Here is a 15166-nt window from a genome sequence, read left to right on the forward strand (position 1 = left end):
AAATGTTTTATTTATTTATTTATTTAACCAAGGAAATCGAAAATACGTCGCTTGAATAAAAATCATATTAAAAAACTCGATTGTTCAAACTACTGATGCACTTTTCGAAAAAAATTGCGTGCTTAGTGCGAGTTTTTTAACGTTCTCGATAGCGTGAAAGTTAACTCAAATTTGTATGCAGTTGGAACAGCGCCCCTAGCGGCAAACATTCCGACTCCATACAAATTTTAGTTAACTGGAAAGAAAACGTGACGATCAATGAAGAAAATATGACATCATAAAATTATTTAGGATTACAAAAATCACAAGGATGAATCCGCGGCGCATGCCCTAAGTGAATAAGAGTGACTCGATGGGGCAGTACTGAACGCCTCTGACTGTTACGCGGAGGGTCGTGGATTCGATTCCTACATCAGACAATCTTTCTTATGATGAACAGGTTTGTTTGTTCATTCCCTGGGTGTGGATTATCTATACATATATGTAAATATTGAAACGTATGTATATGTATAAGTATGTATGTCAGTCTGTGGTACCCATAAGACAGAGAATCCTAATTTGTTCGAAGACTCGTTCCTTATTCGAACACAGTCTGTCATTCATTATCATTATCGTTCATCAATCTATCATTCATCGTCAATCTATTCATTTTAATAAAAAGAAGCAAAGTTTGGCTCTTACATAAAAATCAAATAAAATAAACCTGACCCATCTATATATTATTGTAATCGCCGATAGCAAAGTTACTATACTCTTTGACGAAAAACAAGAAATGTAAAAAAATAATAATAAAATCGTCCTCATTCCGATTCATCAGGACTATATATATACGCCGCGCTTATGCGTTTTCAGTCAGACAGTGTTGAAAATCACGTGAACATTACAAAAATGGTAAGCTTTTCTTAATTAGTTTATATTAAAAGTATGTATATTTATAAAGTATATTTTATAAAGAATTCTAAAGTACCTAAACGTTCTCGTAATATTAACGGAATTATTGATTATTAATATTAAAGGAAACGATACAACTATACGTTTCAACTCTCATAATCTCTTTTAAAGTGAGTCTAATTTAATGTCAAAAGAATCAGGCCTATTATTTCTATGACTACATAACAATTATATATTCTGTGCTTACAATGAAAACTATTTCCATATTTAAAGCAAAGCCGTCAATCGATACTTATAAAAAATATCAGTTGGACTAAATAAGGAGAAAATGACCGTTTGTTTTTGCCCGTGTATGTATAGGTAAATTGTTATGGTTATAGAAATTCCTGATTGTCCTCGCCGTCGCGGTCGCGTGCGCAAGCGCCGACGTCTCCCACATCGTCAAGTCTGACGAGTACGCCGCCCCAGTGGTCAAATCCAGCTACGACATCACCCCTGAAGGCCACTTCCAGTTCAACTACGAGACCGGCAACGGAATTTACGCCCAGGCTGAAGGTGCCGTCAAGAACGTCAACTCAGTGAGTTATTAATTATTAATATATTTAAAGATATATTTCTATATAAGATTTATATTTATTTTTTCTACCTATGCTGATAGCCTTGATAGGCTATTTCAGCTTTACCCTAACGTGTAGGTGAGCTCACGGGGCTAAAACCGGAGTGTTGCTAGCACTGGCCCTAGTAAGAGCAGTGCTTCGCAGAATCTACCACCGGATCGGAAATGCGACCCACTGAGAAGATCCGGCGAGAAACTCAGTGGGCAAGATTTATAGACGACCTCACGGTCCATCTGGTAATTTGTGGTCACTAGAACCCGTACGCATCGCAACGGGAATGATGTTACCTTACAACACCTGTTACCTAGCAACACTGAACGATAAAAATTTCATTAGCATGTAATCATCCCTGACCACGAAAACTGTGAAGTAAAAAAGTATTATATTATACAACTTTCGAAAACAGAAGAAAATATTGTCCCATCCTCCCAGTCGTATCAAATGACTCTTTCGCGCCAAATACAGACAGGGCAACCCCATTCTTCCCGTGAATGCTCATCATACGATAATTTCAATTTCGTTGGTTCGATATAATTTGTTGACCGATATTATTCGTTAATCGTGGAGGAAGGTATTCCACTTTACTGTTCATCGTAATGGGACATAACCTTAACACTTGTTGCCTCAAATATTGTAATGTGTAGGTATAGAATAATATTAAATCCATAATATTCATAATTTAAAGATTACGCCTTTAAAGTCAGATTTATTAGACATACAAGAATTCGACTCAAATTGAATAATCAAACGGGGACGAGTTCGGCTCGTGTTTGTAAACTGGTTTCGTTTTGCGACAAGGTCTGTTGAGATCCTTTTATAAATCACAATGTGTGAATTCCATTTGAGCTATAGATTTTTATTTAATAGCCTGTCTAACCTTGACTCTTCTTGAAATTATTACTACTTTATTGGAGTTTTTCATTTAGCCATTGCCGGAATAAAGTGGCTTTGTGCTACCATTGCTATGTTATTAACCATTTTAGAACACTGATAGCAGTCAGGCCAGAAGTGTGTATATTTTTTTTATTTATTAATGCTTTATTTCAGTTATTATTTTTTTTAAACCATAACATTTTGTTAGTAATAATTACTTATAATCTATGTTAGTAACTTAAAAATCTAACACATAACTATCATTATATACATTTTATACCATTATATATATTTTTTTTCTCCTTCCAAGTGCCTACTGCAAAGGCTATTGATCAGCAGTCCCTCGATCTTGCTCGATATGATTCTCAAAAGAATAATAAAAAATGCTTCAGAAAAAAAAAAACAGTTTAAAAAGCTGTTCGTTCTGGTGTTTACCTAATTTATTTAATATTTAAATTATTTCGTGGATGAGCAGGCGAGCACATGGTTAACCTGGTAAGGGAAAAGGAAAAGGTAGAGTAGTGTATGTAGGGAAGGAAAGGGTAGGTGGTAAAAGTCAGTATTAGGTGGACTATTTGGCTCGCCCATATTCCCTTCTTTAGATTCTCAGCTTTTACTAGACTAACGAGATCAGACGGAGTAGTAATATTTTGGGTTAGAGAAGACACAGTCAGTTTAATGCCACAAGAAACATATCTGTTTTTTTTTTATACATACATCATATGATAATATAATAAGTTAACAAAAATTTTAATAAACACAAAAGTGATTAGAGTTTGGTTGTTTTTTCAGGAATACCCCGCCATCGAAGTTAAGGGTGCCTACAAGTACACTTCCCCTGACGGACAACCCATCGACCTCGCCTACGTCGCTGACGAGAACGGTTACCAACCCCAGGTTTGAAGCAATTTTTTTTTCGTAGTCTTACGATATACTCAGTTGTACTATTCTGCCAAGCAAATTCACGTCGTCAGCAATGTAATAAGCACATTGATTATATCTACACGGTTGTGTCGGATAAGCCCTGCTCCACTGGGTCAGAGGCTGCTGTAAAGAAGTTTTCCCGACAACCAATGCCCCCATCAGGAAATTGTTTTACTGGAAGAAAACAAAAAGAACTCATAATCATTTTGGTATTAGAGAGAACTTGAACCAGACTTCCACAACATAGAATGAGTGGTGCTATCCGCATTGGCATCTGAAATCAATCATTGCAGTAGACTGAAGAACATCAACCGAACTCTTGAGAGTGCAAAGATGATCTGCTTCATCAAAATTAGATACTAATTAGAGCTAACCAAGCTCCATGTAACCTGGTTTGTTAATTCCGTACTAATGAATTTCCTTCTTTTTTCTTAGGGAAGCCATCTGCCCACCCCTCACCCAATTCCCGAGGCGATCGCCCGCGCTCTTGCCTACATCGAGGCCCACCCCCCCAGCCCCTCCGTCGTGGAAAGAAAAGTCGTCGCCAACTTGTTAGGATAAGTCAAGACAACAACATACCGCCACTAGTACAAACGAAACTGACATAATGTAGGAAATAAACTGTTGGATTTAATTTTGTTTCTTTTTTTTATCACAAAATTCCTTCTTTACACAAAATGCAAAATGTTGGGCGCTACTAACACGTATTTTAAGCGTGTGGTAATAAATATCAATAAGCGCTTAAGATGTTGTAGTCTAAAGGAAAGTGTGTATACAGATTTGGATGAAAGTGTGGTTGCGGATACGAGAGAAGACCCTTTAAGCTCATCTATCCTTGTTAATGAACCTTGTTAATGAAGGATTTTATAAGGTTTGTGGGGATTCATCATATGAATCAAGTGATTGCTAAAGCTACACTAGCAAGTCATCCAATCCAATTCCCGTTCGTTTCATGTTCGTACTAAACGCCTGAAAGAGGCAACCTAGGAGAGGAGCAATGAGTAGGCAGCGGCTTGGTGGTAGGCAGCGGCTTGGCTCTGCCCCTGGCATTGCTGACGTCCATGAGCGACGGTGACCACTTACCATCAGGTGGGCCGTATGCTCGTCTGCCTACAAAGGCAATAAAAAAAAAAAAATGAAATGAACGTGAACTGAAATTCAGGAATGTATATTGTATTAAAGTTACCGAATTTAAGCGCTTAATTTTCCATTTTTTTAAGATGGGTATAATGGGTTTACAATGGGTTCCGTCCAAGCGACCACCTTTGGTGATCGATTTTTCCCAGTCCGCAATCTTTTCGTCAATGGACACTATGATCTTAGCAAAAATTATCGACACAAAGTCGTCGCGAGTCGAGTCCACGTCCTAAACATTCGCGCTCACCAGTATTTTCGTTCACCACTCCTCCAATTATTATTTTATATATGGCTTGAATAGTTTCCCTTTTTTAGATATAAATTATCTTACATCTGCATTGTTTACTGGTGGTAGGACCTCTTGTAAGTCCGCACGGGTAAGTACCACCACCCGGCCTATTTCTACCGTGAAGCAGTAATGCGTTTCGGTTTGAAGTTCACTGATTGAATAAATATGGATTTGTCAAAAGTATAATGGCCGTTCTACGGATAACAGAATACGTTAAAAGATCATTCAGCGAAATTAATCATTAAATGTTCTGAATCTACCAAATTTATTTTAAATAGGTACTGACAAAGACGCGAGTGACCATACTGCCTGAATGGCTAAAAAAGTATTGGGAATGGATGATTTGTTTCTTGTTGTTAGATTGGCACAACTGCTTCCACATTTTGGACGGAGTTTGAGTTTCATCTGTTATTAAGATCAAATACAATGTTGTTTTTGGTCAAGGAAATAGTAAGTTTCAAGTTTGAAAAAGATAGCTGCCCAACTATCTATACCTCACGAGTCGATGCATATCATTTTAAATAATCACTTGAGTATGAAGCATGTTGCCGCTCGACTAGCCCCGAAAGACCTGAATTCTGTCTAAAAACTCAACCGCCCAAGAATCGCTGGGCACATGCTAGAACAAGCTAAAGCGAGTCAATTCCGACCCAACATTCACGAAAAGCATTGTTACTGATGACGAGATGTGGGTTTACGACTTTGAGATGCAAATTGTAAATTAAGAATATTATTTGACTGTTATCTCGCGCTTATGAAAACAAATTCTATGAAATCAGCCTGATTTGTGGAAAGAAAATTCTTGGATTTTGCACCATGATAATGCGCCTTTGTACAAGGCTAATATTGTGAACGATTTTTTGCCCAAAAACTCAACAGATGCTTTCGAGTCACCATCTTATTAATCACCAGATATGGCTTCGGCTGACTTCTTTCTTTTTCCTAAGCTCCGATTACCACTTCGTGGCACTCGTTTCTATTAGAGAGAAGACGTAAACGGAGATTCGCAGTGGGAACTGGACTCAATATCGGAAAAAGCGATAAAAATATTTTACTTTTTTTAATCCAATCATTAATTGGATCGTTGGTGTAAGTTTATCGTTTCTGCAGGAACATTCTATGAAGATGAAGGTAGTAAAATAAATTCGGATGAATAAGTAATATTTTGTGTATTATTGATATTTTCCCGGTACTTTCTGCACAATTTTTTTTTTTTTTTTTTATTGCTTATATGTGTGGACGAGCTCACAGCCCACCTGGTGTTAAGTGGTTACTGGAGCCCATAGACATCTATAACGTAAATGCGCCACACACCTTGAGATATGGTTCTAAGGTCTCAGTATAGTCACAACGGCTGCCCCACCCTTCAAACCGAAACGCATTGCTGCTTCACGGCAGAAATAGGCGGGGCGGTGGTACCTACCAGTGCGGACTCACAAGAGGTCCTACCACCAGTAAAAGTAGTGCATTATAATTTTAACCACAGAGTGCTATTTATATTGTCTTTTCATTTTGATTTTGCGAAGCGTAGTTCGAGGTTTAACATTCCAGTTTACACAGAAGCTACTACTATCCGTACAAAAAAAATTCATAAAATTTTTTTTGTAATGGAAGTCGATTTTAATTTTTCACGATATTTGACATGGGGGTTGAAATTTATCGATTAGATAATTACGGGATGACGCGATATATCGTGTACATACATAAATATTTACTAACAATCACGCCACGTTAACTGGTCCCGTGGTAAGTTCGTAAAGTACTTGTGTTACAGGTACCAGATAAAGGAAATAAATGTAATATTTTTATTATACATATATTAAATATACATCCATAACCCTGGAAAAGATATTTTTATATTTATCATACAAATATCCTCCCTTGACGGGATTCGAACCCGCGAACATTTATATCGATTATATCGATCACTTCTATTCTGACTTGATCAATCATGAAGTATCTATACTCTATTAACCAAGTGAACCATTGTTCACCAAATTTGGGTTCCGTGTAGTGAACTCAAGATTCAGAAAATTTGCTGATAAGTTCGATAAATCAGAAATTAGTATATCATTATTTCATCGAAAAATTGCTGCCAATCAAGAATATTGTAAAATTGTTCTCACACTAATTGGTTTGTATTTAGGTTCATTAAAAACATTACAAGACATGAAACAAAAAAATATTTTTTTTGAAATGTTTTTAAAATGTTTAGTTTTTAGTCACAAGATTTAAGTTTTTGCGAAGAACAGACACAAATTCTCGAGCACAATCTACTCTGTTCTGTCTGTCTGTCTATATTACGTACCCTTGCCTCTAAGGACAACTGCTACAGATTTTGTTCCATCTTTCTTCTTCAACCGATTATTTACCAATTTTACTTATTTTTCAAATGTTAATTTAAAAATGTTTTGATTAGCGACCGGCATTGACGAATAAAACAAGCCTGACAAAGTAAAGGTATTTTTTTTTAACTGGGAACAAATAACGCGCGATCGTCCGGCCCTAGTTTAGGATTCCGCGTGTTATAGGTACCAGAGATTGATAAACATACTTACATATGAATAAATAAACAGATATAGACAGACATAGAGCAAACAAACCTGTTCATCACAGGGCTGTATGCCCGATGTGGGAATAGAACCCGCGACCCTCGGCGCCGCAGTCAGGGCTGCTAACTACTGCACCACTGAGTCAGTCAACCAATCATCTATACATCTATACATATAAATAAAATTGGAGTGTCTGTTTGTAATATTGAAATAACCGCTTTTTACTACATGAATATGAATATATATACGATATATACACCAAAATAACAATTTTTACAATTTTTGTCTGTCTGTCTGTCGGTCTGTCTGTCTGTTTGTTCCGGCTAATCTCTGGAACGGCTGGACCGATTTTGACGAGACTTTCACTGACAGGTCGCTAGTCCTTCAATAAAAGAAATTGATTAAATATTCATTATAAAAGCGCGTTCTAATCTATTTTCTTAAATGCACCAAAAGAAGTATAACTTTGAAATTATCGCTCTTACAGTTTTTCCATACAACTATTTTATAATCATGATACATTTTTTGGATCGTGATTAATATTGAATTTTCCTTTATTTATTCCCGCGCCGGATCGATGTTTTCGGAGCCCAGACAGACATTACAAAATGTATACCGGCACTCACTCTCAGACATGAGGCAAATTTCGGCCCGTTGTTCATCAATCATTACTGGTGGTAGGACATCTTGTGAGTACGCACGGGTAGGTACCACCACCCCACCTATTTCTGCCGTGAAGCAGTAATGCGTTTCAGCTTAAAGGGTAGCCGTTGTAACTATACTTGAGACCTTAGAACTTATATCTCAAGGTGGGTGGCATTTACGTCGTAGATGTCTATGGGCTCCAGTAACCATTTAACACCGGGTGGGCTGTGAGCTCGTCCAGCCATATAAGAAATAAAAATAAAAAAAAAACGCAATGTTTGCCCGATGTGGGAATCAAACCTATGAATCTTGGCGTAACAGCCAGAACCGCTAACTAGTACATCACGGAATCGGTCAGTAATTCATTCATTCTTCAGTATGTCCACAAAAAGCACTCGCTCAATCGAATGTTCCCCTTGTAGTAGTGTCTTTATATGTGATCTGTAAATCTTTGTGATGATGTAAAATAATTGTTTATTTAGATTTTTTCCTTATTCCTCACTAGGTCCCGATTTTTTTTTATAATTTAATGGCGCCTCTGAGTACCCCTTAACACCAGATGAGACGTCAGATTCGCTGTCCATTACATCGATATCTGTACTAATATATAAATCTAGAATGGTTTTTACGTTCCGTTATAACTACTGACCCATGCATCCGATTGACTTGAAACTTGGTATCCATGTAGAAAATACGTGTACTTAATGGATAGGCTAATATTTATATGAGTATTGGACTCCCCACACCAGTTGCGGGGGCGTTAATGATGAGAATCTTTGTGGGGGTGAGAAATAATAATGTTAATATTAAATGCCCAGCGAAGCGGATGGGTACAGCTGGTTAGAAGATAAAACGATGAAGGAGCAACGTCGTACCGTGGTATGTTGTAAATTTCCATGTTTTTATGATTAATGTAGAATTCAACCTTTGACCTCATTTTATAGACTCGCATTTATTAAGGTAAACGACGAGACACCTATCCAATGCGGATGTGTTCAAATTATTGTTTAACAGAAATATCATTCGAATATCGCGTTGACCTTGTAAAAGAACAAATCACGCTGGATACCGAAGATTCTTCGTTGCAAAATAACGCAGATGGCGTTTTGAACATTCATCGTGTGCAGATCGCGACTATAAAACGACTGGTCGCTTACCTCATAATCACAGTCACACATCGTCCGTTAACACAGACACACTCGAAATGGTGAGTGAGGCTTACGACACGTGCCAACTGTACAATATATATATATATATATATATATAATTCAACGCACCCAAAGCTATAATTGAAAGTACAGATAATCATCTTTACTTGTACTTTTATATTGTATTAATTACTGAGAATTGATCATCATAAATTACTCAATTAATTATTAGATCAGTGCGTTTCGTATCGATCATTTTAATTGGGAAAGCTGTTGACTGTTAATTAACTAACACATTTTTTTTTTATTCACGCTTTTAACGACTTTCAAATATTATTTTGTACACTAAACGCTTTTGGGAGAATTTCGTGTTTTCGAATGTTACTTCTGATGTAGATACAGATACGTATATTCTAGAGTAGAAGAGAAAAAAGCTCTTTTTCACTTATTTGTGAGTACTCAACGGTAGACAGCGGTTTGGCTCCTGGCATTGCTGAAGCCTATGGGCGACGCCTACCATTCACCATCAAGTCGCTGCCTACAAGGGCAATAAAGAACCATAATATTCGGGCTCATTGTTTATCCTGCTTGCGTCGTATTCCTCACTGCTGAGGGTCGTGACCACTCTTTTGTATACCATCGCACGCACGATCGTTCTCCATCTATTCTTGTCTCTGGCGGTGTAGAGGGCGTTGTGAAATGTGGAATCAAAAGTGGTGCGGATCTGTTCGGACCAATGTATTGAGTTGCGCCCCAGAGATCTTTTCCCATCTACCTTACCGGTCACGATTTATAGATTGTTTATAGATACGACTTTTTATACCACACACCGTCCACAGAGAACTTACATCTTCCTCGCTTTGGTCGCGGTAGCCGTCGCTGACGTTTCTCACGTCGTGCGCACTGGCGAAGCTGATGCCCAAATTGTGTCGCAAGATGCTGACGTTTTCCCGGACAAATACCAGTACCAATATCAGACCAGCAACGGAATCAGTGGCCAGGAACAAGGAGCGCTCGTAAACGAGGGCCGTGTGAGTATGAATTTCTAAATATATTGTCGTACCAATTTTATGAGTGTTGTTATCAAGTAAAAAAAATATTCTAATCTTTTAATAATTTTTTCAATTTATTATTAGAATTAGATTTATTTATTTATTTTAAATTTGTTAAGCCAATTTTCTTCTTAAACTTGGTCAACATACTTTGTTCTTTGAAACAGGATAAAAATAATAATAGTCTATTCGATCTCGTATACTTGTGTTACCTCAATATTGTCTCGGCATGAACTGTGCATAACGTCATTCGAATCTACCATTCTTAATATTATATCTCCTGAAATTTTATTTTTACTGACACTAATAATAATAAAAAAACGATTAATAATAGCAATACTAAGTCATTTAGAAAAAAATTATTAAATGTTTATTTCATTAACTTTAGGTACCTAAGAAAAACAAAAGATAAAATACGTATATAACAGCATTAGCAAATGTTCGAAACACAATAATAATATAACGCAGACGTATCTGACGTGACATTTTAGTTGTAGCACGTGAACTCCGGTCAATATGCTAATGCAATTTAAAATACAAACTTTGGTATTTGTTTAAGGTCATGGCTTTACGCAATAAACTAAGATTACTCCGTTTCGATGACCGATTCGGAATAGGATTACGTCTATGTCGACCTTGTAATTAAATTGTTGCCTAAAAGATTTCAAAAAAATCTTTATTACATTTATTACATCATATGCTTGCTTGAAGTCGTCGTGGCCTAAAGGATAAGACGTCCGGTGCATTCGTGTTGAGCGATGCACTGGTGTTCGAATCCCAGGCGGGTACCAATTTTTGTAATGAAATACGTACTCAAAAAATGCCCACGATTGACTTCCACAGTGAAGGAATAAAATCGTGTGATAAAAATCAAACCCGCAAAATTATAATTTGCGTAATTACTGGTGGTAGGACCTTTTTTTTATTGCTTAGATGGGTGGACGAGCTCACAGCCCACCTGGTGTTGAGTGGTTACTGGAGCCCATAGACATCCACAACGTAAATGCGCCACGCACCTTGAGATATAAGTTCTAAGGTCTCAAGTATAGTTATATAGTATAGACCTCTTGTCCGCGCTGGTAGTGCCATCGCCATGCCTATTTCTGCCGTGAAGCAGTAATGCGTTTCGGTTTGAAGGGTGGGGCAGCCGTTGTAACTATACTGAGACCCTAGAACTTATATCTCAAGGTGGGTGGCGCATTTACGCTGTAGATATCTATGAGCTCCAGTAACAAATTAACACCAGATGGGCTGTGAGCTCGTCCACCCATCTAATAAATAAATAAATGAATATATTTTTAAGTTCGATTTTCTGCATTATTTTATTCGTATTAGCAGGTATCGCTAAAAATATTTTGTTTCGATATATAACACTTAATATTCTACCACTGCTTTTTAAAAGATTTTTGTTTAATTTTTTTTTTTAAAAGATTTATATTATAATAGATCTTTTAGTTTGGTGAAGATAATTTTTGAATCGTCGTCAAGCTAGTTCAACCACTTTAATAATTAAGAAATTTTTCGACATACATAATTTTATGATAGAGGAATTTTTCCCTGAATGCATCTCTCTCTTTTTCAATTACACTAGACTAAATGTCATTTACCAAACGATTTATACGAGTATTACAAGTAAAATAATTTATTATTATTTTTTAAATAAAATCACCTATTCCAAGAAACCTTTTTAAAATACAAAAATTGCGTTTTTTTTTGCTTATGAAAGCTCCGAAAGTTTACGAAAACGTAAAAGCGGTGTTGCACGTCCGAAAAAATGATATTTATGAGCAAAAGTAATCAAATAAATATTGGAAAAGGTTAATTATGATAGAAAAATTTTCGTTTTTTAATTATCATATATAGATATTATAGTTTATGTTATGTTGTAATTGCTTATGTTACAGGAGGATGCATCCATCGCCGTCCAAGGTTCAAGCGGCTACACTGCCCCTGATGGTACTCCCATTCAGATCACTTACATTGCTGACGCCAACGGATACCAGCCTTCGGTAAATAAAAACACGCACATTCTGTATTTTTCAAAGAATTTAGTTGGGCATGCGAGCACGTCACCCAACTAAGTCATGAGCTCGATTTCAAAGTTGCCTTTGAGTAGGTAATCTAGCCCTTCAGATTAGAACATTAAATTGCTTCACGGCAAATATACTCACCGGTACCATAGCTTTGCATGTCCTGCCAGCCCTCAGGATGGAACTTAAGAAAATGTAGGAAGGACAACTAACTACTGACCATTCAATGAATGAAAACGTATAAAAATTCCACTGAGTCAGTCAATACATAATACAATTGATATGTGGACCTTATGTCTATGTGTAAACATTTAACTGCACTTAAAGAAAAATAACACTAAATAAATCAAGGTTTCTCCTGCCTATTCCTGCCGTGAAGCAATAATGCGTTTCGGTTTGAAGGGTGGGGCAGCCGTTGTAATATAAAAACTGAGACCTTAGAACTCATCAGTCACGGTGGGTGGCTGCATTTACGTTATACGTGTCTATGGGCTGCGTAACCACTCAACACCTAGTGGGTCATGAGCTCGTCTGCCCATCTAAGCATTAAAAAAAGGATGTTTCTTAATTTGCAAAGTTTGGCTAAAAGATTTAATGATTTCTAATCTTGCTGTTAATTTTTTTCAGGGTGCCCATCTGCCCACTACCCCAGCCCCTGTCCCAATCCCAGATTACATCGCCCGGGCCATCGAGTACATCAGAACTCATCCACCCAAGCCAGAGGTCGGCCAACGTATTTAAGTTATATGATAGTTGATAAGGACGACTATTGTTGAAACATCGTAAGCCATAGCACTGCCTATCATTTATATGTCTAGTCTCGCAATATGTAAAATAAACTTCAATTAAAGTTAAAAATACAGGTATTTTATTCGTCTTTTTTTAAGTTAAAAAACCACATAAAGTGTTGGTAGCCCGTTCTCAATAATGAATTGGCTCCTGAAAATTAGCAAATAAAGTTTATTTGTTAAGCTTAACAAACATTAAAATAATAAATGTGTAATAAATTAGTGTAATAAGTTTCAATAATTATTAAGCTCACTAAGTTTCTCGCTGGATTTTCTCACTTTTCTTTTTCGATCCGGTGGTAATTCTGCAAATCATTGCTTTTGCTGGTGCTGTTTTTAGCAAATTTTCTCAAATTGAGTCCGTGAGCTCACCTACCCGTCCGGACGTAGCTGGCCTCTTAAGCTACCAGCGAATAAGTAGGGAAGGGCAAAAAGTTATTTCGTATTTTTGATATTTTTAAGAAAATATATTTTATGTTTCAATAATTTATCTAAATTATGGTACGGAACAAGCCAAGAGTTCAAAAAAGAACCAAAGTTAAAAAAAATAATGAAAAATAATCCCATAAAAAAGGGTAGATATTCGTATCTATACTTCTAATTTCGAGATGGACTTCGAACAATCTCTCCATCCAAAAATCACTCTGGTCTACCGAGCAGTAACACCTGTTTGGTAAAAGATCTAACCTAAAACACCATATGTCCTACAATTATGATAAACATTGATCATAAATATAACAGCCATTAATACTTAGTTACATTAACAGCATCATGTATGTATGTAATTTGAAATTACTCCTATAATTCTTTGTGCTAACCTTTAGATAGTCAAAATACCTTTTGTACTATTTATCGAGTGACTATGGTAAAATTCACTGTCTATATTCATAACAAGGCATTAAGCAATTTTTTCTTTCATTGATAGGTTGATAAATTTGCTCATAATATTTTTAAATGATGTCTCTGTGTGTGGCTAAGTACCTATATTATATCTACGGATGTTATATAATTATGATAAAGGCTTACAAAAGCACAAATAATTTGTAATTAGTTCCATAGTTCTCTCTCTATGCTCATGAACTATTGAGCAAATACAATTCACATAATCTAAAACACATCGAAAACGAAACCTGTCGAAAAAACGAGAAACATCAGACCATTCAATCTATGAATGAAACACACATCAACTCAGTTGGATTCTAATTTATTGGATAAAAAAGTAAACATTATGCGGATATTACATGCAGCGATAAGTGTTTTAGACACGCGATGTATCCATCAAGTGTGCAAATGACGAATACATCAAATTTTCGTCACTATGTTTGATTAGTGTTAATTATTGGTGTATTTTTATATTACTGAATCTTGTTGGTACTCTAATAGGTGACGGACGATAATGGAATGGCCCACTTGATGGTAATTGGTTACTGTTGCTCGCCAGGCGCGGCCTACCACTAAACTTATATTTTATACTTTTTTTTTATTGCCCTTGTAGGCAGACGAGCACACGGCTCACCTGATGGTGAGTGGTTACCGTCGCCTATGGACTTCAGTAATGGCAGGGGCAGAGCCAAGCCGCAGCCTACCTGCTGCCTATTATATGCTAATCTTGAAAGAGTCCTATGCGACATTCAAGCATCTGTCAAATATCTTGTATTCTATGACCGCCGCAACAACTTAAATGCCACCACCCACCTTGCCCAAGTCCGATTCTTAATTGTTCAGCATAACGACTGTCCTACCCTTATTGGAACGCAGCGAGCAGAAATAGGCAATGTGGTGGTACTTACTTGTGCGTGGTAGGTATCACCTAAGTCCTACTGCCAGCTACTTCGCAATTTTTTTTTAATTTGATTTTCATTACAGGATGTTATCCGCGATCGTGGCATTCTGAGGCTTTAGTAGAATATATCGAATAATTACCCGCCACTTACTTCCCCCATTATAATTTTTCTATAGCCAGAACCTGTAACGTCGACCACATGATAATACTATCAACGGTCAGATAGCCCGAGAGTGGCATGATTCTTAGTCCCGCAACGAACTTAATCAAATGGATACCTTACTCAGATTCCGATTTCTCAATGTAAGCTGAAAAAATCATGATCGGAAAATTGAGAAGAAGGGCAGTCGGGAGAAGCTCAACTACCATGCACGACGGGCCATTTATGAATGAATTGGATCTATGTTACGTGCTGTCAAACTATTTATGTGCAGTAA

At 36.8% G+C, this 15166-nt stretch overlaps 2 protein-coding genes across 3 annotated transcripts; both read left to right on the forward strand.

Annotated features, from left to right (window-relative positions):
• Positions 1-862: 862 nt before the first annotated feature.
• Positions 863-3943, forward strand: CPR2 (cuticular protein RR-1 motif 2). Its single transcript, NM_001043362.1, is given in 4 exon segments — positions 863-891; positions 1272-1469; positions 3174-3278; positions 3741-3943. Coding segments are annotated over 4 exon segments (432 nt in total). The 5' UTR covers positions 863-888; the 3' UTR covers positions 3867-3943.
• A 4786-nt stretch (positions 3944-8729) lies between these two features.
• Positions 8730-13016, forward strand: CPR3 (cuticular protein RR-1 motif 3). 2 transcript variants are annotated; one of them, XM_062669526.1, is made up of 5 exons: positions 8730-8807; positions 8943-9135; positions 9916-10107; positions 12033-12137; positions 12786-13016. In XM_062669526.1, exons 2-5 carry the CDS (start codon positions 9133-9135, stop codon positions 12897-12899), a joined length of 414 nt encoding a protein of 137 aa, XP_062525510.1. In that variant the 5' UTR covers positions 8730-8807; positions 8943-9132; the 3' UTR covers positions 12900-13016. The 2 variants fall into 2 exon arrangements, with proteins under 2 accessions (XP_062525510.1, NP_001166744.1); NM_001173273.1 differs by lacking the exon at positions 8730-8807 and having other exon boundaries at positions 9095-9135; positions 12786-13014.
• Positions 13017-15166: the final 2150 nt, after the last annotated feature.

Source organism: Bombyx mori, chromosome 8 (assembly GCF_030269925.1).
Source record: "Bombyx mori chromosome 8, ASM3026992v2".
In the NCBI taxonomy this organism is placed as follows: domain Eukaryota; kingdom Metazoa; phylum Arthropoda; class Insecta; order Lepidoptera; family Bombycidae; genus Bombyx; species Bombyx mori.

Coding starts and splice junctions, on each gene's coding strand:
- CPR3 (XM_062669526.1), top strand. Junction 10,108..12,032: donor CGCTCGTAAACGAGGGCCGT/GTGAGTATGAAT, acceptor CTTATGTTACAG/GAGGATGCATCCATCGCCGT. Junction 12,138..12,785: donor CCAACGGATACCAGCCTTCG/GTAAATAAAAAC, acceptor AATTTTTTTCAG/GGTGCCCATCTGCCCACTAC.